At 42.2% G+C, this 25,892-nt stretch overlaps 1 protein-coding gene across 5 annotated transcripts in view; it reads right to left on the bottom strand.

Annotated features, from left to right (window-relative positions):
• The window catches only part of DMD (dystrophin), a 1,951,120-nt gene that overhangs the window by 312,711 nt on the left and 1,612,517 nt on the right, over positions 1 to 25,892 (bottom strand). For all 5 annotated transcript variants that reach the window (XM_036016633.1, XM_036016635.1, XM_036016634.1 and 2 more), the window contains 2 exons: positions 20,589 to 20,709; positions 19,438 to 19,706 (listed from right to left, as the gene is read on the bottom strand). In XM_036016633.1, coding sequence (XP_035872526.1) covers positions 19,438 to 19,706; positions 20,589 to 20,709 — 390 coding nt within the window. The remainder of the gene's footprint in view (positions 1 to 19,437; positions 19,707 to 20,588; positions 20,710 to 25,892) is intronic.

Consider the following 25,892-nt stretch of genomic DNA (forward strand, 5'->3'; position numbering starts at 1 on the left):
GGGATATTGACTTAAGCTGTTTATTGAGAACAAACGGCTGACTTCCAGTCAAGATGGCGGTGTAGGCAGACATGGTTCACCTCTTTGCACAACCACGTCGAAATTACAACTAAGATATAGAACAACCATCACTCAGAACCATCAGAAATTGAGTTGAATGGAAGTCTGACAACTATGAAATCAAGTTGAACAGAAGTCTGACAACAGCTGAATTAAAGAAACCACTTCCATCCTGATTGGTAGGAGGGGTGCGGAATGGGTGGGTCTCACACCCATGTGTGGTGGATAGAAATTTGGGAGGGGTATCTCTGGAGTGAGGAGTCCCAGCCCCACACCAGGCCCCCCAGCCCAGGATTCCAGTGGCAGGAAGATAAGTCCCCATAACTTCTAGCTACAAAAACCAGCAGGGACTGAGTTAGTGGAAGAAAATTCTGGAGTCCCATGCAATTCCTCTTAAAGAGCCCGCATACAACTCGCAGACTCAGACTCACTCCTTCTGAGCTCCAGCACCATGATAGCAGCTTGAAAGGCACCAGTAGCATACTGGGAGGAAATGAAGCGTCTGGCATCAAGGTGAGAGGTGGGGGGGACAGCTTTCTCCCAGACAGAAAGGTAGGCAGAGGCCACTGTCTCTCTTCTGAACCCTCCTTCTGCACAGCCACAGAGCCGGCAGGCAGGTGCCATATCTGAAACTCCATCAACCTGGCTAACATTCTTTGTCCTGCCCTGGAGATTGCTGGAGGCTCTGTCCACCTAACTTACGAACTCACCCAAGCTGTTAACAGAAACTTTTCTATATAAGTGGCCAGTCTTGGCTCATACTTCACAACTTTTTACATCCTATCAAATAAGCAACAGCCAGCCTCAGGGAGCCCCTGGCCCCTGTACCTCTTGCTAAGTGGCCCCAGGCCCAGCACTGGCAGCAGCCAGCCTAGATTCACAGCTTGGCTTCACCTGGGAATCTCCCAGCCCAGCACAAGTAGCAGCCATCTCAGATTGCTCTACAGCTCATGCAGGGTGGCCCCAGGCAAAGCACAGGTGGGGGCTGACCTTGGCTTGCACCACCTGGGAAACCCCAGGGCCTGTGCACCCAGTAGACAGCTACAGACCATGCTGGAGTGCCACCACCCTGCCCCTGCACATATGATTCTCCACAGAGGGTGGAGGTTGGTGGTCAGTGGTCACAGTCAGTCCTTGCAGCTGACTGGCCTGGGTAAATCCCTCCCATTGATCTGCCAACAGCAATCAAGGCTCAACTACAAGAGGAAGGTGTACTCAGCTCACATGAGGTATGCACCTCTAGTACTCAGCCTGGGTGATAGGGGAGGCTGTGCCCCTGGACCCTACAGGTCACCTACTACATTAGGCCACACTACCAAGACACGGAGTCAAAGCAGCTCTACCTAATACATAGAGACAAACACAGGGAGGCTGCGGAAACAAGGAGACAAAAAACATGGCCTAAATGAAAGAACAGATAAAAACTCCAGAAAAAGAGCTAAATTAAATGGAGACAACCAATCTATCAGAAAGAGAATTCAAAACACTGGTAATAAGGTTGCTTAAGGACTTAGTGAGGACCCCAACAGCATAAAAAAGACCCAGTCAGAAACAAAGGATTCCCTAATGGAAATAAAGGACAATTCACAGGGAAAGAACAGTAGAGTGGATGAAGCCAAGAATCAAATTAACAATATGTAACAAAGAAAAGCAAAAAAGCAACCAATCAGAACAAGAAGAAAAAACAATCCAGAAAAAAAATGAGTATAGTGTAAGCAGCCTCTGGAACAACTTCAAGCATTCCAACGTTTGCATCATAGGGGTGCCAGAAGGAAAAGAGAAAGAGCAAGGAATTGAAAATCTATTTGAGAAAATACTGAAAGAAAACTTCCCTAATTTGGTGAAGGAAATAAACATGCAAACCCAGGAAGCACAGAAAGTCCCAATCAAGAATGCATACAAAGAGACCCACTCCGAGACACATAATTAAAATGCCACAGGTTAAAGATAAAGAGTGAATCTTAAAAGCAGCAAGAGAAGTTAGTTACCTACAGGGGAATTCCCATAAGACTGTCAACTGATTTCTCAAAAGAAACTTTGCAGGCTAGACGGGATTGGCAAGAAATATTCAAAGTCATGAAAAGCAGGTCCTACAGTCAAGATTGCTCTATCCAGCAAAGCTGTCATTTAGAATCAAAGTGCTGATAAAGGGCTTCCCAGACAAGAAAAAATTAAAGGAGTTCATTATCACCAAACCATTATTATATGCCATGTTAAAGGGACTTATTGAAGAAAAAGAGATCAAAACTATGAACAATAAAATGGCAACAAATACATATCAAAAACTGAATCTAAAAAACAAACTAAGCAAACAAGAACAGAGACAGAATCATGGATATGGATGGATATGGAGAGTGTTTTGTTGGTTGCCAGGTGGGGGAACCAACCTGGAACCAATGAGTGAAGAGGTGAGGGTATTAAGAAATTCAGCTAGGTAGTTACAGGATAGCCATGGGGGTGTAAGGTACAGTATAGGAAATGGAATCGTCAAAGAATTTATATGCACGGCCCATGGACATGAACAATGGTGGGGGGACTGCCTGAGGGGTGGCGGTGCAGGGGGCAGAGGGGGAAAAATCGGACAACTGTAATAACATCATCAACAAATCATAATAAAAAAAGAAACAGAAGAGTCAGAAAGAACTTCTGATCTTTCCCCCTTTCTTGATCAAGAGATTCGGACAGAGGAACCTGTCCAGGAAGGAGAATTTAGGATGCCACCTTAGCCTCTTTGAAATTAAGTATGGCAAACAGGAGGGCTTCAGGCAGGTGCCTGTGACCTAGATACCCGCCATGTCCCATTGTTTCTGAGTTTCCGAGCTGGGATTTTGCCTGCCAGGAGTGTTCCCCTCTTCCTCAACTACCAGTACATCACCTGTTCTCACTTCTGAAATCTAAGATCTCTGTTCCCCACCACCCCCGTTTTTCTGCTTTGTCCAATAATGCCTCACATATCCAGCTTTGCCTCACTGTCTTTGGAATTTTCATGCTTATGTGAATTCCCCATGCGCACGTATTAAAGTTTGATTTTCCCTTATTCATCTGTCAGTCAATTTGATAGTTAGTCCAGCTAGGAGAACATAGAAGGCGAGAGAAAAAAGTATTAATATTTTTTTAGTCCCCGCAGAAGCAACAGACGTGGCGTAGCATTGGTGTGTAAGCTATAGCCACCGAACATAAGCAGGATTTAAGGGTATGTGGGGACACTGGAATTTGTTTTGTAATGGAGACTGTGAGATAGAGGCGGCCTAAGAAACTCCTGAGGTTGCCACTCAGGGTCGAGGGCTTATTTGCGGCTGAGGACTCACACGGTTTTGCAGAAGCAATCTGCCCAATTTTCCCTTTCCTCGATAGCGTCCCATGCACGTCTGGAGAAAACAGTTGGTCTGGGGGTTCTGTCAGGGGGTTGTGGCATGAACACTTAGGGACAAGGCAGTTTAACTTTGAGCTGGAATGTGATCGAAAGACAGACCGTAGAGTCTAAATTGGATTAGGAAGAGAGAGAGTGAAGCAAGAGAAGTCTTAGGGATGGAGAGGAAAGGCGAGGGTTCGATGGTGGAGGGGCTAGAAAACCCAAGAAAGACCACCGCTGGGGGCGCACACACGCGACAAGGAGAGGGGATTCTGGGAGGCTTGAATGAGCTCTGCCATTTTTGAGTTTATTTATAAATTGTGATGGATACATCTCTCTCTCATACACACACGCACACACACACACACACACACACACATAGTGCTTTATTCATCTATTAATGGGGCTACTGAAAGTCTGACCAACTTCCCTTCTTAGCAGTAGTAAACATTCTTCCTGAAACCTTGACCGAGTAATACATCACGGTCCCGCCTCACCTGCTAGGAATGCCAAGTGAGTAGGGCCTGGCGCTGAAAGGTCACTCCAGGGCTCCGGGCACCGTGCAGAGAAACTGACATTCTGCATGCCCCTCAGAAACCGAACTAGTGACTAACTGCGCTTCTCTCTGCACAATGAAACTCTACCGAACGAATGTTTGTGAACTGAAAAAGAGCCTCAAAAGAGGAGGTGCTAGGACAAATTCCCGGCATTCTTCATGCTGCAGTAGTGAGAAGGTGAGGGGGAGGAACTAGAAATCGTGACCACAAATACAGCTATCAGTGCTGGCACTGGCGCTCGTACACGTGGCTCAGCGGGGCCCTCACAGAGCCCAGGTGCCTTGGGATTTGGGGGCAGGTTTGGCAGCTTCTGCATTTCTGGGTGGGTATATCATCCTGATGAAACCGAGTGCCTGCCACAGGGGCCAAGATGGTGAAAGACCCTATTCTGCTTTGCCCAGAGGACCGGAGGCCTCCTGGAGTCTCTGAAATACCCACAGGGGGGGAAATGAGCTGCTCAACTGTGGTCGGACCAATCACAAAGAAACACAAGACGTAGGCAAGCTTTTCATGAAATACATCGCGCCTGGACATGCCCACTGGTTGGTTGTCTGTAACTCTTGGCGCTTTCTCCTGGTTGTCTTACCCAGTGTGGTGACCAGGAGGTAGGTTCAGCTTTTGTGTCTGACAGTTGCTGTCTTAGGCTGGTTTCTGCAAAGCAGAGTCCGAGTGCTCTTAAGAGAAGGAGAGGCAGCGAGAGGAGCGGGAGGACGGGGTAAGAAAGCTAAGTAAGGATGTGGTCTCGGCTGGGGACCGGCACCAGCCTGGTCCCACAGGGAGCTCTGGAGCACAAATTACACCCTAGTGGGCCCTGTCCTGAGACAAGGGGATTACCCTCTCCTACCCCGATGCCATTAGGTAATTGGCCACTCGCTGCCCCCCTGGCAACACGAACAACTTGAATAAAAAAAGAAAGAAGCCAGCCACCGTTAGTGTGGTGAAGCTGTCATTCAGCTTTTATTTTAAGAATGTTGGGGTTATAAGCTTCACGGCGAAGCCATGATCTAAAAGATGAAGAATTATGATGAGTGCACATAGAAGAGGATTTCAAAAACGGAGGCTTTTTGTGTTTGGGTGTGCACTCTTCTCCGATAATGCGAACAGAAACAAGATGATTTTTTCATGAAAACATGAGCATTCTTTAAGGAAAACACACAGCAGTTAATTGCTATTCTTTTAGTGCCACAGATTTGGAACTGTGGTGACTCGGAGGGGAAACCTCAGTTAAAATATAATTACTGATAATTGCTTGGCAAAGAAAAGTACCGAATTGCTACATGCCTTCAAAGATCACACTGTCTTCCTAAAAATCTTTTTTTTTTCATTTAAGCTACCCTAAGTCATCCTGATTATGCTACATCTAGGTCATTAGTTCTGTATCTGTTTCATTACTTTTGTTCTTATTCGGTTTGCTCGTCAAAAGTAATTAGGCCCCAAATATGAAAACATACAAGAATTGCCCTGAAATCTGAATGTAAGGCAGACAATGGAAAGAAACAGCATAATATTTTGCCTTCGGGCTATCACAATGCAAACTGATGCTGCAATAGAAAGCAGTCACATCTCTATTAAAAAAGAGTACGTTTCAATGACATAATTTATTGTCGAGAATGTCTCCTCCGGAGACAAAAAGCGATACTAAAGGCAGAGGGATGTAGTCATTCAACCTGCAGACTGCACCCTGTGTCTCAGCTCCACATAACAGTCCCTCCACGTTTGGCAGAATCAAGGACTCGATCTTACAGAGAGAGGGTACATCTCCGTTTTGTTGAGAATCTGGGTGATGGCCCCATAATGTTGGCAATGAGATAAGCCTCTCGCAAGGAAGATATTTGTCCAGAGCTTGAACAAAGGAGAAGAGGTAGGAAAGCTTAATGTGTCTGGGAAAAAGCAAACAGTCTTTAACAAGTTGCAGCATGAAAGACAGGGCAGTTGTGGAAGCCAAATTGCAAGCATTTTCTGGGAGCGAGATTGCCGTGGATTTGAATGAGCTGGCTTGTGCGATGCGGATAATGAAAGTTTCTGCAGGGTTATGGCAGAGTCTCGCAGAAACTCTTTTAGTTAGATTTAATTACTACTCACTTGAAAACACTTACTTTCTGTCAATTACGTACTATGCGTATATGTAGCATGCATATGTCTATTATGCACTGGGAAAATGGAACTTTGAACAGGCTCAGCGTCATTGGCAGGCACGCGCAATTTAGTGGGTTATTTAAAAAAAAACAAACTCAAAGCAATCTTGCTGTGAGGAGTTGTGTCATCGGGTTTGGAAAGGGAAAAGAAGGATGCTGAGGCAGGTCAGGAGAGACACGCCCTGAGGGGGTAAGGTGACTGAGGTCATCCGCACAGGGCAACAACGGGAAATGCGTGCGCATCTGCGTGTGGAATGTGCATCTCCCGCATCTCCAGGAGATCAGTGTAAGCTGGTAGTCATTTCGCAAAGAAGTGACAGAGTGTTGGGAGATTTGGCCAAGGACTAGCACTGGCCAGAAACAGGGTGGGAGCACATGGCAGAACATTGTCTGTCAAATAATTTTTAAAGGTCTTATGCACGTGAAAGAGAGCATTTTTCCTCGTGCTTTTATGCATGCTTATTTATTCCCCATTCAGAAAAACTTTTATTGAGCAACTATTATATGCTAGGAATGCTCCAGGCACTAGGGACATAACAGTGGCCTAAGTAGACCAAGTCCCCATGATCGTGCAGCTGAACTCTAACGGATATAATTTTATTTAAATGATGATTGTTATTACATAGGCTTTTAGAGGCTTACAAATTCCACAGTTATAAAATGCAACATTCTGACCAAGAAAATGCGGGATAAAGTGTGGTATTGTAACAGTAGTTACCGACAGATTCTCTTTTCCATTAAGACAAATTAAGCTACCTTTGCATGTATAACTCTCGACGAACACAGGAGGCTAGGGTTGTGAGTTACCTGTGCAATATGCTAGATTAAGTCTGCTTTATACTAGGCACATTTATTGAATTTGAGTTCTACGGGGAAGGTGCTCACTATTAAAACAAAATGGATCTTTGCTGACTTGATTTTCCATTTAATATACTGTTATCAGTTTCGACATACTGAAGCAGAACTGAATCAGAGATGCACATAAATTTTCTAAGAGCTGAGATAAAGATAATTAAATGCAACAGGGCTGAAAAGGATTGTAGAATGCCCTTCAGTATCCGTTTTTCCTTTCAGATTATTGTAGCTCTTGAATTTAATGTGTGTTTTTATTTAGTTTTTCCAAAAAGAAGCCTTTCTACCTTACAAATGGAACAACAGAAGAACAATATACTCATTTACTTAAAGTCAAATGAAATGAGCATAAACTGGATTTTCTTCGGTAAAAATGCATAAACTGGGTTTTCTAGGCAACAACATGTTTAGAACTTACACTGGTAATTTTTAAAAACGTTTTTAAAAATGTTAATTGTTGTTCAAGTACAGTTTTCTATCTTATACTCCCATCCCAGCCCACCCCCCTCAGCCCTCCCCTCATCCCTCCCATTTCCACCCCCTCGCCCTAGTTTTTGTCCATGTGTCCTTTATACTTGTTCCTGCGGACTGGTAATTTTAAACTAATGGCTCATCTTCCTTTCATCATATTCCTAGCCTGAAAACAAAGTCTTATATATTGCTTCCAACCAATGTCAGCGGTTATTATTTTTACCTTGATGTGTGTATGCATGAGATAAATCTAGCTTCTTAAGTGGTGTCAAGAGTTTACTCAGGTTTTCATTTTTGTCATCATCTATTGGAGACTTTTACTTTGAAATATTCCTCAAATCTTTCTGATCACATCTTAAGGTAAGATCTAACTTGATGTCCTATTATGTTCTGTTATGACAACTGCTATCATGACAATGTCCACTTAAGTACATGCAAATGATGAATAAATTCTCCATACACAAATGTGTCCACATATCAAGCTGTCTAATCAGTGTACTCACATATTATTTCAAAAGAATTCAAAGTCACTGGCCAAATCTACCCTTTAAAAAAGTGATGAGTATTCAACTAACAGAGATATCATACTTTAACAGCAATAAATTGTTTTGCTTTTTCAAGAAGAGAGTATGACAATATTCTCAAAGATCTGTGGGAGTGATTCTGTATTGGTTACCTAAAGAGGAATACTATTTCGGTTGAAGAAGGGGTTTAACATCTTAAAAAATAATCTTTTCACTACAAATTCAAGATTATTTTTTTGAAAGTCAAAGTGGGCCAGATTTCATGAAGATCCATCTTGCATGTGAGATTCAAGCCCAAACCCCAGGCTGTTGTGACACTGAGACAACCTGGAAAACATCTTCCTCCCGCCTTTATAACAAAATGCAGGGCAGTTCCAGCAGCAACACTTTATTCCCTGCTGTGAGCCGAAGGATCCATAGAACTCATGCTCATTTATTTAGCTTGTATTTCTTTTAATCTTACACTATATGGAATGCACAGGAGTCATGATACTGGCTAACCCTTGTGCTGATTCTAGTATGGGATCTGCGTAGACTGAAAACAATAGGCCATTCTCTGTCCCTGCTGGAAATACGAGGAGACCAATGGACAGCTGACAAGTCATAAGTGAAGTGAGGCATTGCTGCGTGTGGCCTGTCTGTCCTCGGGACAGACAAAAGGATGGCCTGTCTGTCCTTGAGCCACAGAGCAATTAAGTGGGTATGACGTAATGTGATCTAATAGGATTCAGGTTCACAGCAATTGTACAGATTCCAAATTGGGTTAAAATGTTTTAAAGTAGGAAAATAAGTAAATGAAATGGAACTTGGTGGTGGTTTGTCACTGGTTCTAAAAAATGATAAACCATGTATAAAGGGGCCACGGACAAAGACAATGAGGGGGTTAGGACTGAGTGTGGGAGGTGGGGGGAGGTGGGGGGAGAGTGGTGGAGGCAAAATGGGGACAACCACAAAAAAATTTTAAAAATAAACCAATATTATTGCTTATTTTCCTTTTTTTAAAAAATACATATATATTTTATTTTTAGAGAATGGGGAAGGGAAGGAGAAAGGGAGAGAAACACCAATGTGTGGTTGCCTCTTGCACGCCCCCTACTGGGGACCCAGCCTACAACTCAGGAATGTGCCCTGACTGGGAATCGAACCAGCAACATCTTGGTTCACAGGCCTGCGCTCAATCCACTGAGCTACGCTAGCCAGGGCTTATTTTCCTTTTTCACATTAGTTTCTGTTTAGTTACTATATTTTGGCATATATTGCTGATAAACTGACTTTATTCTCTTTGCTAACTTGCCATGTGAAGATCAACAACAGGATTTAAATACTTGATAGGGGGAAGCTCTGAATGAGCCCACTGCGTCTATAATACTGTGGAATCCCGGGGAACACGACCTATAAAAACAAGTGTGTTTTGAAGTGGGACTGGCAAGCTCTTAACTATCTGAAGAAAAAAAACTCATCATAAAAATCAATTCTTTAAAAGGAAATAGAAATTTATCTTAGTGTTAGATTCTCCAGGCTCATTCTGGTTAAGAGAGTTGAACATTTCAGGGCTGAACACACTGTGGAAACTGAATAAGTATCGAAGTTTACAAACAAAAATGTAACAATGATATGTGGACCAATTTCTGGAAACATTGAAAATCAATGTCCCCTTACTCTACCTAATTCAGTAAACTCAATTATTTAGTATATACTCAATTTGAGTGGGTTTATACATAGTTATTTCAATTTTACATTGAACATGAATCCAATTACTTTTAAGGTAAAATTTCCTTTTTTTTCCACCCTCCGCCCCCACCCCCACCCCCAGGGTTCCAGAAAGAGGGCGAAAATTGGTTTTGAATGTTTCTTGTTGAACATTCCAGTACGTTTTAAGGCATTTGTTTGTATTATATTTATCCCATAATTCTCATTACATACACCACTCACCCTCTACCACGACTATGAACATTTCCACAGGCGTTGAAACACAGTGATTTTGCTCCACACTTGGGGGGAAACACCCCCTCTCTCCAGTTAATGCAGTTAACACTATTTCCTACTTTCTCCTACTTGCTCTTCCAGCTGTACCCCACGTCACTCGCCATCTCTACACACAAACGCATCCCCTTCTCCCAGGACACGGATCCCCAGTGGGCTGACAAGAGAAGTCCTACAAGGCAGGAACTCCTAGATAAGCTCTCCAGTATTCATAACTAGCAAGCGGTTTCCCTTTCAAAAACGTTGATCAGTCTTAAGGATGCTAAACGTCCTGGTTTCAGAAACCTCTTCAAAGCACTTGCATATCATCAGTCTGTTCAGTAGGAGATTATGAAGAGAGTTGGTCAGTGTAATTGCTGTTATTGGTAAATGTGGTAACGGCCAAATGGCACACAAATTATGGGACCAAACGCCTTAATTTTGAAGTATGAACAGTGGGAAGGCAAGTTTAGCTCAAAGTCATCTGAAGCATGTGCCAAATGGTGGCATGAACATGCCAATAGGGAGGCTGGAATAAGAGACTGAGTGTCAGCCACAAGAGACATTCAGAAAGAGCAGGCTGTTACTGATGCCAACATTTCGGAGCAAAAGTATATAATCAATTCAGATGCTTACACATTATATACTTATAAAGCCCAAATAGCTTATAAAGCCATTTTCTCACCAATAATCATCACTTTCTGAGACCTTTTCATGAACTGTTCTATTACCAGTTCCAATAAGTACGTAGGAGGTAGGGTCAGGGGAGGGTGGATTTTCCTAAAGAAACAAAATTCTCATCACTTGTATAGAATTGCTGCGTGTGCTAGAAGAAAACGGCACTGAAAAAGGCATGCGGGGACATGGAGGCTGAGCGGATTACTGGTTTTGCTCGCCAGCTGTAGTGGGCACGTTTCCTGGCCTGGCGTCTGTCCCCCAGCTGCTGTGACTGTGGGCTGGCTATTAATGTCTCACGGTTGCCTCTTTTCTTTAAAAAGGTAACCTTTGCTGATGGGAGTCCCCTGGCCCAGGAGGCATGCATGCCCTTGGCCTAGGAGGTAATTCATGTCCCCAGGGGTGGGCCACGGCCCTGGGGGGCTGGCGCAGAGCCCAGGAGTCAGTTATGTGTATCTCTTCCCTATTCTGCATTCAGTGAGATCCCGTCGGTAGCTTGAATCAGCCAAGGTAGGAGTATTTACGCCACAAGCAGAAAATGCTGCAGATCAGTGTTTACCCCTTCTCAGAGCTAATTGATACTTGTGGACAAACTGCTGGCTATGGCCAGTTTGGCTGGGGTGTGAAAAAGAGAACTCTGGCCCGTGGTTTGTAGTCCAGAGCTCTCTCCTTGTGGATCCGGACACAAAGCAAGATTTTGCCTAAGGTGTCCTCTTGCTTAGCTCTTTCTTCTCCATTGTTATGTTCCCGAACTCCCCTACGGGCTGCTCCTGAAAGCCGACCATCTATAAATCACCCGGACCCCTGTTCATAGGGTCTGCTTCCGGGGAACTTGACCTGTAACACCAGCGGAGCCCTTAATTAAATGGCGGTTGCACAGAAGCCTCAAAGGAGGCATGTTTAAAATTACAAAGAGCTCCGACTCATGGGCCTTTCGGGTCCGGAGGATCAGACGAAACTGCCAAAGGTGAATTTGAAATGGCAAGGATCTACTCTTTGTGTGCGTGGACATAAAAGAAAGAAGGCGATGGAAAGAGCTCGAGCCTGTGTAAATTGGGTAGTTTTTCACATCGTGCTTCTCAAATTATGCTTTCAGACCCCCGGCGGAATGTCCTGGAGGCCTCATCTCACTTCACATGTTCGAGAAAAAGGTCTTCGTATTAAAGTACGACAAATACACTATGAAGAAGGTCATAACAGTGATGTGACATTTAAAAAATAAAACAAGGACTATCTGGCAGACCTAGGCAGGCCACGGAGGAATGGAAAATCACCAGGCGGGAAAACTGTACCGTGGGAAACTGTAGCCTGGGAAAGTGCCTGCCTGGGACACTGCCTGCCGACCCTACCGGGGACAGACAGATGCCCGGCTGAGACTGGGGTCTGGGGTCGGCCTATCAGGCATCACAGGACGCAGCTCTAACTTGAGCCTGACACCATGTATCAAGAACAACGGTCAGCAGGAACGGCACCCAGCAACCAGCTCTAGCCAATCAGACTCTGACACCCCAGCCAGCTACCCTTCATGGGGTTTTGCGCTTAAAAACCCTGCGTAAGAACAACCGAGCGAGTCCCAAACTCCCTTGGTTGGATCCAATTTCCCTCTCATTCTCCTGCTCCTTGGCTCGCTGGGTAGGTCTGGTTTCTTGAGTAACTCCAACCTGACAATATCAAAGACATTTCAGGCTCCTGGAAATTTGGGGTACACAGGTGCAAGGGGAAGATTAACCGGGCTTCATCTCCTTGGCCATCAAAAGAACTGATGCTCAAAACTTTGAGGAGCACTGCTTTTGGCAAAACCAGTTGATAGAAAAATCTATAGCAAATGTTAAATACAACTGAAATATTATGCAGAAGTTTAGCCTTCTTCAGCCCCTTTACAAGGCGAGGGCTACATTAGTGTCATAGGCAGATCTGCCCCGGAATACCAGAAAACTGGTTTGCCCATCATTCAATGCCATCAGTTAACTTGGTTAATGTAAGGTTGTGTGAGGCAGAATTTGGTGCCGACAGGAACTGTGTCATTTGGAAGATTATAGTTGCCAAGCATGACAGGGACATAGCAGAAGCCCACTCCTTGGGTTATCGGTTCTGAAATCATCCCTTCTGGTGCTTATGGAAGGAGAGGAACGTGACCATGGTCTGGAAACTTGTTACAAGTTTGGTTGATATCAAAGGAAAATAGAAATATATATTGGCCATGTACTTCCGTTTTCTAGGGAATTTCAGTTACATAAGGGGCTCATACATTTAGAGGTGTTTCTAGTTAATAAGGTGCTTGCACACATACACACAGGCTAATAAAAATTCTTGTTCTCTCAGAAGATGCCATTCATACCATTCCCAGTACAATTTTATTCATGAAATAAATTAAACATTCACACTCTATAATGAGATCAGACTTCTTTGGCTATAGGTTTTAACCTTATCGTAAACAAATGAATGATTGAGATGTTAGATCTGTTAATGCTGTAATATATTACCTATGTTGTTTTTTTTGTTTGTTTTGAATAGCCTTTTATTACCTAAGACTCTTCAGGAATAGTATTATAATTACTACCAGTCACAAACAAAGCTTCTGGAATAAATAAATTCTCAGTAAACATGACTGGCATATGAAAGGATCAGTTTTCGATATGGTTGCTTTCAAATAGTAGGAAGAATGATATTCTTTGGAGAAGTTCTTATTACCTAATTAAATACTTCTTTAGTAGAATAATGTCAGATGAGCTCATTAGTTGCACATTTTGATTAGCCATGTCCTTCTAACTATCCCGTGACCAGAAGGACAGACGTACACCTCTGACTTGATGCAGTGACAATGGTGGCCAATTCCAGCTCCTTCTTTTATCCCGGTCCATCAAAGGAATACAGAAAAGTCCAAATTAAAAATAAGTTCAATAAAAAAAGGCATGGTCCTTTTCCAACTGTTCGAAAGCTTTTTTTCCCTATCTTTAAGCAAGGTTCACTTAGTGATTACCTTATTTATGAAAGTAAAAGCAAAGGGATGATTCTCTTATTTAAGAAATGGCTTTAGGCTTGGACTATGGAAGGCGCCTTGAAGCAGGCAAAAAGAAAGGGTGCGGGATGCCGTTAACTCATTTCCTCCCACCCACTGTTTGAAACTGTTTGCTCGGTTCCGATGTACACCACACTTACATAAGTTGTTTATGAAGAGCCAAATTAATAGTCTCTGCGATTGTTTTTGTTGGAATTTGGAGAGCTGACAAATGAATTAGTAGAAAATGGCAATTCTACATGAATTAACTTTTAAGTCTCCCTAAGAGGCTGATGCAAAACTTAATAAGAGACTTATTAGGAGAAGTAGGGCAACTTAATTCAGATTGATTATAGACTTCGGTGAAGACAGCTGGGGTTCAAATGAAACTGAAAAAGAACTTATATGCACTTCAAAGTATGCTAAGCAGATGTCTGAAACAATTACTGCGCACTGTCTTTGCAGAAGTTTCAAAGGCAGGAGGGGAATAGCAGGGTAAACGCAGGTTCTATTTGCCTAAATTGAGGTGGGGGCTTTTAAAACAAACACAGCATTATCTAAAATCAGATGCCTTGGGGAAGGAGCGAGTGCCGTTGCTGTCCTCAGGAATTTGCTCTTCGCTTTATAAACAAAGAAGAAAATGAGAGAGGGAGAGAGAGAGTACATGGGGACTCAGTAATAAGCTCTCCTGGCAACACAAACTTACAATTAATTTTACACTGAACAAATAATTTGCTCAGGAATTCTAAGATGACTAATTCCTATTTGAGTTGCTAAGCTCTATTAAAGCCAACAATGACTATTCTATTTTTTAAAAATAAATACCATTCTTTTAAAGTATATAAGTGAGACTTTACTAGAATATGCTTGCTCATTACCCAGGTATCCAGGGCCAAATCACAGGCATTTAAACATCAAAATGGCATGCTTTAGAAACTAGATAAAACCTTAGTTACTCCATGGGATGGGCATTACTTCCGTATTTAATCCAGATTTATAAAAGACTGCATCTTTTTTGTTGGGATTTCTTCTTGATCAAAGGCTTATATAATACACATAGCATTTGTATATAAACAACAACCGGAGTCTCCACAGAGCAATTCATTTCTAGCTAATAACAATGAATACTATATTAGTAAGCTTGCCTCTTCTTACTAAAGGCAGTGCAACTCATTATGGAGAAGTCATCCCTTTATGCAGAGTTTGGAGGGCTCCCACATTTTGAACCATTCCTAGCATTGCCCTGTTCGTGATGGTTCCGTCTAACCACGCGTCCCCTATCTCTATAGGAAAGAATTACACACTGTCTCATAAAAGTCCTGTGTGAGAAAAGATTTAAGGCTGACTCAGATAAATAACACACGGAACAGAACTAAGAAAATAATAATCAGGTATCAGAATGAGGGCTAAGACGGCAAAAGGAGTGAGGGGAGACAGAGCGGTGTGTCTGATGACACAAAGTGAAGATGACATCCTTGTGTGTTACATCCCATTCCAGGTTATCCATCAGGAGGAAACACACCAAGTTTTCTCAGTGTCAATTTCTGAGGTGGCACGCTTTGATCAATTTCTTAGCTAGGCCAAGCCACCCGGACTCGGGATGGTAGAGCCTGAAAAGATGCATTTGCCGGGTTTCTTCTTAAATTGTTAGGTGTAAACGTTGAACATAAATAAGTCAGGACAGCACAGTGGCCTCACCATAGTCTCTAGTCTACTATACACATCATCACGTTATTCTCAGCTGTAATTCTAAAAAGGCCTAGTCAGAATATTTCACGGTAAGAGCTTTAGGGAGAAACTCACAGAATCCTGGCCCTTGACATTTTCCAGTGAAGAATGCAGGTTAAGAGTCTGACAGAAAACATAAAATTCAGAACCACATAGGTATAACAAATTTGCATATTCCAAGATGGCAGCCTGGGAGAGGTTCACTGTGGTGTGTGGGAAACCTGTTTCAAGTCAAGAGACCAACTAAAGGAAGTGACATATTCTCGGCTCAAGAATGATGTACCACTTTCTGTGTCAAGAAACCATTGTAGGTTAGAGCAAAAAGAAAAATTGGAAAAACAACAACTCCCGTAAATGATTTTGCATAGGAACTATTCTTAAGAACAAAACTGTCATAGGTAGATTTTAGGTTCGAAAGATAGTCTACTTTAGCAAAACCTGCCTGCATGCCACTGACAGATCTATGCATGGCACCTGGCAATTCAAGGAGCTACTCAGAGTCCCCATTATTACAAGGAGAGTCACAATATTTGTGTAGTCACATTAGCATCGGTATCATTTCCAGCACAGTGAGAGATATGATTGTGTCCTTAAAATCTCTGATAAGTAGTATGAATCAGATATTTTAAAAATAAAGGGGCATTTAAAATTTAAATTTTATTCTAGTGGTTATTCCTATGGAAGCTATATTTGGAAGGCTGAAATTCTCTTTGTCAATATTCACATCATAGTCTTTTATCTCGATTTACTACATGTATACTGTCCTGGAGATGATTAGCTAGCAATAATGCCCTTTCCAGTGTCCAAGGGCTTCGTTGTTGTTGTTCGATCCATTCTCAGACCCCAAAAGGCACGCTTGCTAATGGAAATGAATAATGCCAGATCCTGTAGAAACACGCATTCCACAGTTAGTTCTTTAACAAACGAGATCAGAATGAAGGTGGATATTATGATAGAGTCACTAGGGCTGATATGAAAATGAACGAAGACGGGTATATAAAATGTTCTTCTGGCCGTGTGCCTAGCTATTAGTTTGGAGTCCCCTACAGTGTGGGAACCTCTGAGGCCTTAAATTGCTGAGTAGAAAAACAGGAACAGTAGTTTTAAATATGCTTCCACTTCTTTTCAAAGTCAGCTTTAATCCAATGGACCCCTGATAAACTACCACTCGGAAGCTTCCGAGTTCCAAGCCTGATGGTGTGGAAATGCAACAGAGGAAACAGATTTCTTTTCTTTCCGCTGCAAAATGAAGAGGAGCTACCGGAGGGAAATGGATATCTATGATTTTATGTGATCCATAACTTTCAAATATGCATGGAATACTCATACAATACCAGTTTAGAAACCAAAACAATCACATCTATTAGGACCAGTACCTAAATATTCTGAGAGGTATTATAACTTAAATGTATTTATGTCTGACAAAGATGGAAGTGCTCAGATTATATATATATTATATATAAAAGCTCTTTTTAAAGGAATATTTAATGCATGCATGTTTTGTTATGACTAGAATCAGAATGAATGGGAGTCTTACCAATTAGGGTATAGGAAACACATTTGGCCTTAGGATCAAGAACAGGTAAGAGAGGGAAACTGAAAGGAAAACTGCAAAAAGGGTGGGGTAAGGGCCGGCTGGTATTTCGGCTGCTCTAGTTGAGTTGTCTTTTGTTATTATATCACGCTGCATACATTCTCCATCTATACTCAATATCCTACAAATGATCATACATGACAGGGCTAAAAATAAGTCCCAGAGGTCTGCTCTAAAGCCTATGTATTCAACAAAATAGAAAGACAGCCCACAGAATGGGAGAACATATTCACTGCTACATCTGATAAGAGGTTATATCCAAAATTTACTAAGGACTTATAAAACTCAACATAAAAAACACAAACCATTAAAAAATGGACAAAGGACCTGAAGAGATACTTCTCCAAAGAGGACATCCAGAGGGCCCAGGGCCATGTGAAAAGATGCTCAATGTCACTCATCATCAGAGAGATGCAAATTAAAACCACAATGAGATACCACTTCACACCAATCAGAATGGCCATCATAAACAAATCAACAAACAACAAGTGCTGGTGAGGATGTGAAGAAAGGGGAATCCTTTTGCACTATTTGTGGGAATGCAGACTGGTGCAGCCGCTGTGGAAAGCAGTATGGAGATACCTCAAAAAATTAAAAATGGATCTGCCTTTTGACCCAGTGATCCCACATCTGGGAATATATCCGAAGGAACCCCAAACACTAACTTGAAAGAACATAAGCATCCCTATGTTCATTGCAGCATTATTTATGATCTCCAAGACATGGAAGCAGCCCAAGTGTCCATCAGTAGATGAGTGGATAAAACAACTATGAGACATTTACACAATGGAATACTACTTGTTGGTAAAAAGAAGAAAATTTTTACTTTTGTGACAGTATGGATAGACCTGGAGAACCTGATGCTAAGTGAAATAATCCAGTCAGAGAAAGACAAGTGTCATATGACTTCACTCAGACGTGGAATCTAATGAACAAACCGAACTAACAAGCAAAATTGAGACAGACTCATAGATGGAGGGCAGGATGACAGCTGGGTGGGAGGTTAGAGGGTGGAGGGACTGAGCAAAGAGGAAGAAGGACTCATGGACATGGACAATGGTGTGGTGATTGCCGGGTGGAGGAGGGCATAAGGGGACTAAAAGGTAATGGAAAAAATACAGTAAAGATTAAATAAAAATACAAACTAGTTACCAAGCATCAGCTGACTCCCCTCACTTCCAGCCCCCAACCAAAAACAAAGAAACACAGAAGAAAGGGCAGGTAAAAGGAGACAGCAGTAGTGAAATGGACAAACAAACAGGAGAATGAATGAACTTGGTTTCGGTATGGTTGTAGTTTTATTCCAATGCATATGGGTTAGGAGATCAGAAAAAGATCCAGACTAAAAAATTCTGATTTGTCGCCATGCATGACATTTCAAACTGGGAACGTTCATCCAATAACGAGAGAATTGAACTAAGGTTAGAAGTTAGGGCACACCAACATTTGAAGGCCAGGTAGAGTTTCAGAATTAAGGAAAAGAAAGAAAGAAAGAAGGTGGGTGGAGCAGCGCCATGAAAGGCAAGGGGGAAAAGACCCTCCAGACGGAGGGTGCTGGCACACATGCCGAGTGCCGGCGGGATTCACTTACTCTGAATTTGAATCAGGGAGGACATTTCTTGGTTTGGACACTAGATGACTAAATAGAATATGTTTCAAGTGTCAGTTTTGACAATGAGACTCCTAACTATATGTATTCTTTCCTTATAAATATATTTATGGACTTCGTGCCATAGGGAATGTAACTTTGGTCTCATGGACAGTATTCCCGACAACAGTATGGTAGTGACCAGAGGGGTCGTGGGGGCTGGGGGCGGGGAGATGAAGAGGGTAAAGGGGGTCAGATATATGGTGACACAAAGGGGCTAGACTTTGGGTGGTGGGCACACGATGGAGTATACAGATGTCATATTATGAAGCTGTACACCTGAAATGTAATGTTATTAACCAATGTTACCCCGATAAGTTTAAACTTAAAAAATATTCCAAATATATAATGACATTTCCTAATATCTACAGTGGACTAATACAACCCCAAATTATATTATATACTTTGCCTTCTAAGGGAAGGGCAATGTTAATGGCCATAACAATACCATCAACTCACCCAAGCCACATAATATAGTTTCCAAAAAGGCCAAAATCTAGTCTCCTGGTGCTTGATTAGGTTTTGTATATCTTCCTACTCTGGTACTAAACACCACAATGAAACCACACACACATACACACACACCTGTGTTTCAAACACTTAAATTAATTTCCTAATAGCCAACTTGAAATAATTTTTTGCCCTGTAACTTTTTAATATTGCATATGATACCATTGAAGACCGATGGTTCGACCCCTATCTTCTTCTTGAACAACACCCCACACGCAGAAGGCCCATGCTGTGAAAGACAGACTGATCTCTAGCACCCAAGGGCCCTATTTTTAACTTTGCGAGAAGAAAATCCCGCACCCGAGTTCAGGCTAGCACCTCTCTGGAGTCTCTCTAAAGGCCCGGAAGTGAAGTGCGGCAGTAGACGGTACCTTGACTTTTTCGAGGTGATCCTGAAGAGTGTCGATGAGGAGATCCCCCACGGGCTGCCAGGAGCCCTTGATCGCCTCAGCCTGACGCAGTTTGAGATTCAGCTCATCGGCGGCCTCCTGCAGTTCCTGGAGTCTTTCCAGGGCCTCATCGAGTTTTCTCTGCCAGTCCGCGGAGTGCCGGTTCAGTTTTTCCCACTCAGTGTTGACCTCGTCGGACTGCTTTCGTAGGAGTCGGGTGACATTTTGGGCTTTTTCTTCAGGAGGCAGCTCTAAATTGGTAATATGGCAAGGTTTTAGGCCACATTCATTTTTTTTTGCATTAAAAAAAATTTTGTATTTGTTCATTCATTCATTCATATTTAGAGAGAGGGAAAGGGAAGGAGAAAAAGAGGGAGAAAAGACAGTGATGTGCGAGAGACATATCGATTAGTTGCCCCTTGCACACCCCCAACTGGGGACCTGGTACGCAACCCAGGCATGTGCCCTGACTGGGAATCGAACCCATGACCTTTTGGTTTGCAGGCTGGCACTCAATCCACTGAGCTACAGCAGCCAGGGCCCCCTTTTTCTTTTCTTTTTTTTTTTAAACCATTGTTGAAAAGGTCATACTAGAAGAAAGAGAGACAGTACAGTTTAAGAAGAGGCCAGCCTACAGATTAATGGCTCTTTTGCACTTTGGCATAAATTTTGATGTAATCCAATACATCTAATGCCTGTCTTCCTGAGTGAATGTGTTCTACCTCCTCAGAATCACATAATCCAAGATCCACTGAAGCTATTGAGGAGAAAGAGGTGAGGATGCACACTTCAAGGTCTCCTGGACTTCGGCCAGGCTCTGACATTGAAAATTACTTTGCGTCTTTATAACAGTAGAATCCCTCCTTACAGATAATCTCTTTTGTTTATTATTTTCTGCTTCAATAGCTGATCACTAATCTCTCTTAATGCTTACTTACGAATGTGCAAACCGATTTATGCACGGTGGCTGATAATTCCTGATTCTTTTTCAACACGTATGTAGGATGTGAATCAATCCTATTTAACCTAGAAAGTATGAGAGCCACCCAGACCCCGGCCGCCGGAATGCATGGGCTGCCCCATCACCAAGAATCCCTCTGTCAATACGTTATTCCAGTTCCACATTCAATTACCTCTGGGCTCCTGGTAGAGCTTCTCCAGTCCTTCCAAAGGCTGCTCTGTCAGAAATATTCGTACAGTCTCAAGAGTACTCATGATTACAGGTTCTTTCGTTTTCAATTCCCTCTTGAAGGCCTGTGAAATGAAATGAAAAGAAATGCTTATTTGGCTTGTGACATTCGTCTCGGAACTAATCCTGGGTACTTAGAGCTTGGTTATGAAATTCCCAGGTCAATTTCTGCATCCTTTATTTATAAACTGATAGTTAGAAAATGAAATAAAGCCTCCGAGGATGCTCCTGTTAGTCAGGGAACAACTGTGTGTGTAAACTATTCTAGAGAGACTGGGGAAGCTTTCAAGGTATATGAATGCCCTTTCATTAAGAAAGGGGGTGATTTATTTATATAACCCGACTGCCAAACATAAAATGTAGAGCTCAAGTCACAAGATATATATTGGAAAACCCTAACAGGGCTAATAAAAACGTACACATATCCAAAAGAATTAATATCCAGAACATAATGCCAAGCCTGGGAGCTCTTTGGGAGAACTTAGGCTGCACGAACATACAAGCAGTCCAATTCACAATCACCATTAATTTTGCCAAAGTATCTGACAATGGATAAAACAATATGTTAACAGGAAACTTAAGGAAAAAAAAACTCAATACTTAAAAAAAATACCCATTGCATTACTCATTATGACTTCTTTGAGAACGGTTGAAATGTTTTAAGATATACTGGTGGTAGGAATTGTGGGTGCAATTTTCTGCCAATGGGTAGTTTTCTTGAGGTCAGCTAGGCTAGTTATCAACTTTGATCTCCCACAAGTAATCTTCCTTGTTATAGGGGGTTAAAAGAAAAGCAAAATGCATAGTTTTCCCCTTCAAGATGTTTCTGGACCTAAAGAAGGGAGAAAACTCACACACTAGAAAAAGAGTGAAAACAATCAAATTCATATGCCATTGAGTGCTAAGGGTTGTGAGATATCGTGCGGGACTAGGAGATGCTCACAGACACCCTGAAACCATTGAACATAGTTATTGACCTGGATTCGGCAATATCAGAGGTGAAGATGTTAATCAAAGTAGGAAGTAGCACATAAATGCGAATAGGTCAGTGTAAAAACTACAGTAATAATTGCCCTGATATAAGGCTTCATTATTCACGTCTTGTAAAAGTTCTATCCTATTTTAGTAGTGTCGCCTACTGAACTGAAGCCCTTTTCTGTTACTAGGAGAAAAATGATCAGCTCCTTTAAAGAAGCAAACTGCAGGTATGTTATAGGAGTTCTTTACAACTGTGTTGTATAACACATTTACAAATAAAATCCTACAGGCATTCGCCATTCAAAGGAATTCTGACTCTGGTTCTTTGCAAAATGACTCATCTTCCATAGTTATTTACAATTCAGTAGGGAGACACAAGGTGTTTGCCCCGAAATAATGAAATTCTGTAAGTGGAATATTAGGGTTCAGCCTGTGGATGGAGAGGTGATTTCTATATAGCGGGGTACTCTTACACCCTTGGAATCATACAGAGTAGGTGGGTCATTTACTCTGCTTATAGGTAAGTCTGATTCTCCCTCTAATGTTTCATTTGAAATCTGTGTGTGTGTGTGGGGGGGGGGGAGGCGGTTTAAGTAAACAGTTCTTGTAGTCCTGAATTTTCTGACATATATAATTCTCCCAACTTCAAGAACATTATTATTTTGCCTACCTTCTCCATTTAGATTTGACGAGAGGCAACTGATACTGAGGTGACTAATTATAAAATTACGAATGGCTCCTTCTACTGAACTACTATGTCTCAGTGGTTATACAAGAGGGTAGAAATACTAAGTTGAATGCAAAATAGCCCCTTCCATTTATAGCCCATCCTTAAATAGCCCATTTAAGGATGTATGGTATTTATAGAATGGAACAGTCAAACCCATAAATGATTTCAATACAATGTGGGAGGTGCTATAGGCTTGCACTGTATAGAAAAGGATACTGGGAAAGGCCTCCTAGAGGAGATAATATTCACAAAGAACTCTAAAGCATCAACGGGAGCTAGCTGGGGAGAGCAGGTCAGAGGAAGAGAAAAAAATGCAGGTATGAAGACAGAGGAGATATATGTATCTTCTCAAGTCTATCTATCTCAAGTAGGCCAGTGTTTCTAGAACATATAGGATAAGGGGAGGACATGTCCAGAGAGGAAGCAGGGCACCATCACCTCATGCTACCTTTAAGCTCACTTAGGCCTTTATGCAAGGATTTGAAGCTCAAGCTATGACCCTATACTTCCTGCTGAGGAGCCTACTTGCCGTGTTGTAGGTAATCATGAACCTTTGAGAGGATCTGAGCAGGGGAGTGGCAGGGGAGTGTGTATGTTTCAGATACATTTCCCTGATAATAATACAGAGTGTGCATTTGAGAAAGGCAGAACGAAAATCAGAGAGACCAGTTAGGAGGCAGCGACAGGAATTCAGTGAGAGATCATGGAGCTCTGACCGAGGGCAATGGTACCAGGAAGAAAAAGACAGACATAGGGCAGGGAAATATTTGCAGAGGAGAGATGTGAGTGAGAATTTGGTGCCCACGTGGATATTGGAGATAACAGAGCGGAAGGACAAAGGAGGACTCCTAGTTTCTAGGTTGATGCGAGGAGTGAGTGCTGAGTGCCACGAAACAAAATGTGGGAAAATAAACTCTCCTGGATTTCTCATGACACCCAGAAAAAGTTCTAGCCTCCTGAGGACCTTCTCAGACCATGGGCATTAGATCTGTTCATTTCTACTTAATTTCTCTGATGCAAGAGGGCCAAAGGATCATTGCCCAGAGGAGGTTCCTAGGTTGAGTTCCAAGTTGTCAGAAAGATTGGAATGGTTACCCCTCTAGGGACGTATTTTTTAAAAATATTTATTTATTTTTAGAGAGAGGGGAAGGGAGAGAGAAAGAGAGGGAGAGAAACATCAATATGTGGTCGTCTACTGGGGACCTGGCCCACAACCCAGGCATGTGCTCTGACTGGGAATCGAACCGGCAACCCTTTGGTTCACAGGCCAGCTCTCAATCCACTGACCCACACCAGCCAGGGTTCTAGGAATGCATTTGATAAAAAAAAGTCCAGACCTTGGAGATATTTCTAGGTGGTAAGACCTGAGACACACAGGGCTAGCTGGCTCCTGGAACAGCTGGAGTTAGGGAGGAGAGAAGAGAGTTCAGAGTCAATCCCTAAGCTAATATCCACCGAGTGCCTATCATTATGCATATAGGCAAGAATTAAACTGCAGTCAGTAGATAAAATTGTTCAGTTGGTATAATGGGCTGAAAAGAAAATTCTGGAGAATATAAAATCTGAAAAGGCAGACGGTGGAATTGGACCTCATGAAAGGCCCCAAAAGGAATGGATAGGTAAGACAGACTGGGGGAAATGAGGAACACAGAACTACTGAAGAGAGAGTGAGAGTTGGAAGGGGAAAAAAGGAACCAAGAGTGTGAGCTCAAGGCACACAGGGGGAAAGGAGCAGCGGCGCTAACAACTGCACGTGGGACTCGGGAAGAGCAATTTCAGTGGAGGGCAGTAGCCTCAGAAGTAGGCTTAGTTGAGCAGTGAGTGGGAGAAGGAGGAGTAGTTATTTCAAATAAGAACTATTTTTGTGATATCTTTTTTTTTTTTTTGAAAGTGCAAAGAGAAAGGTAGGGCAGGAAGAGGATCACAAGGTAAAGGGAAGATATGTTCTTTTAAGGCTGGAAATGGTTTCACCACAGATGGAAAGATGGGAGCTAGGAGGTGGGCAAGCCGCCGTCCCGTTCCTCCAGGACATCTCGCGGGACTCTGAATGCTGAAAGCAGGACAGTCTCAGGCAGACCAGGACGGCTGGTCACCACAGCAGAGAGGGACACGTTAAAGACATAGACAGACGGGAGAAAGTGTGAATAATTGTTGGAGCAAGGTCTGTAAAATAAGGAAATGGGTCTTAAAGGTCCTGTCAAAGTAGGAAAGGAAACAAAGCCAAACAACCCCGCACACTGTTTGGTGACTCATTTCCATTGTTAAAACCGAACAGCGAATAATTCCAGGATAAGGACCATCCGTCCATTGTGAGAAACCACTTGTTTGCCCCTCAGGCTGTTGCCAAGGGCTTAGCTCTACCACAGCTGCAGTTCATTTCTTAAATATGAGTCACTGAGGATTAAAATGCGTCTAAGGAAAAGACAAAGGAAGTTCTGTCATTACAAAGACATAAGTGCCATTATTTTCCCATTGTTGTCTGAAATTAAAAGAAGAAAGTAGATGGAAGAGAAGGTTAAGGGACTGTATATTCAGAATTTGGGAAGATCTAGATAACATACAATAAGGGGCACAAACTGCTCCCCCAAAAGGGAGAATCAGGTCATTGAAGAAAACGAGAGGAGAAAGAAAATGGCAATGCTTTTCTTATTGTAGGGACAAACCTATAAATCTGTCATTTTAAATAAATTACATAAACGATCCTCTTCCACTTACTTATGTAACACATTTTGAGCGCATACTATGTACCAGACACCGTTCTAGGCCATGGGCATCTGTGGGCCTTACAGCATCAAGTTGCAAAGAGACAGACTTCTTTAGGCAAAACAACAAGGGCCAAAATAAATACATTACAGAAATATGTAAATAAGTAAACAACAACAACAACAAAACCCAGCCAAACCATGAAGATTCTGCCTTAAAATAACGGAAAGTCAGTTTTCCAGTATCTCATCAACTTACCACAAATTGCCTGTTTTAACAGTTCATTGCATTTTAAAAGGAAGGAAATGGAGACATTTTAAAACAAAACCAAGAACATTCAGTGTCAAGAGCCTTGACTCCTTGATAATAAATGTCTTTCAAAGAAAGACTGCCTATCTGAATGACATTGGGGAAAATTGTACTCATACACAATCCTGATGTTTGTCTCGTAGTTATGATTAGTGTTTTAAAGCAGAGAAGTCAGTTCATTTATCTGCTGATGTAAAAAAGGTATCACATATACAACCCTTCTCCCATACACATACATCCTCACTCTGTTCAGATGTCAACATTCAAACATTAAATTATTTACTTCTTGAATCTTTTGAACAGATAAAATTATTTTAAAACCCATCCCCCTCCTCTTTACAAGACGGCCCGGATCTGAAACAGTGATGTGGAAGAATTACAGGTAACTACTAAAGACTTAGGGCACCTTTGTGAAAAGAAAATAGTATGTTGCCACACACATGGGAAAAAATTAGGCATACTAAATTGATATTTTTCCTTCAGCTTCTTAAGGTCCACCGAGTAAATTTATACAAATCATATACTAGA

This window comes from Phyllostomus discolor, chromosome X, assembly GCF_004126475.2.
Source record: "Phyllostomus discolor isolate MPI-MPIP mPhyDis1 chromosome X, mPhyDis1.pri.v3, whole genome shotgun sequence".
Taxonomy (NCBI): domain Eukaryota; kingdom Metazoa; phylum Chordata; class Mammalia; order Chiroptera; family Phyllostomidae; genus Phyllostomus; species Phyllostomus discolor.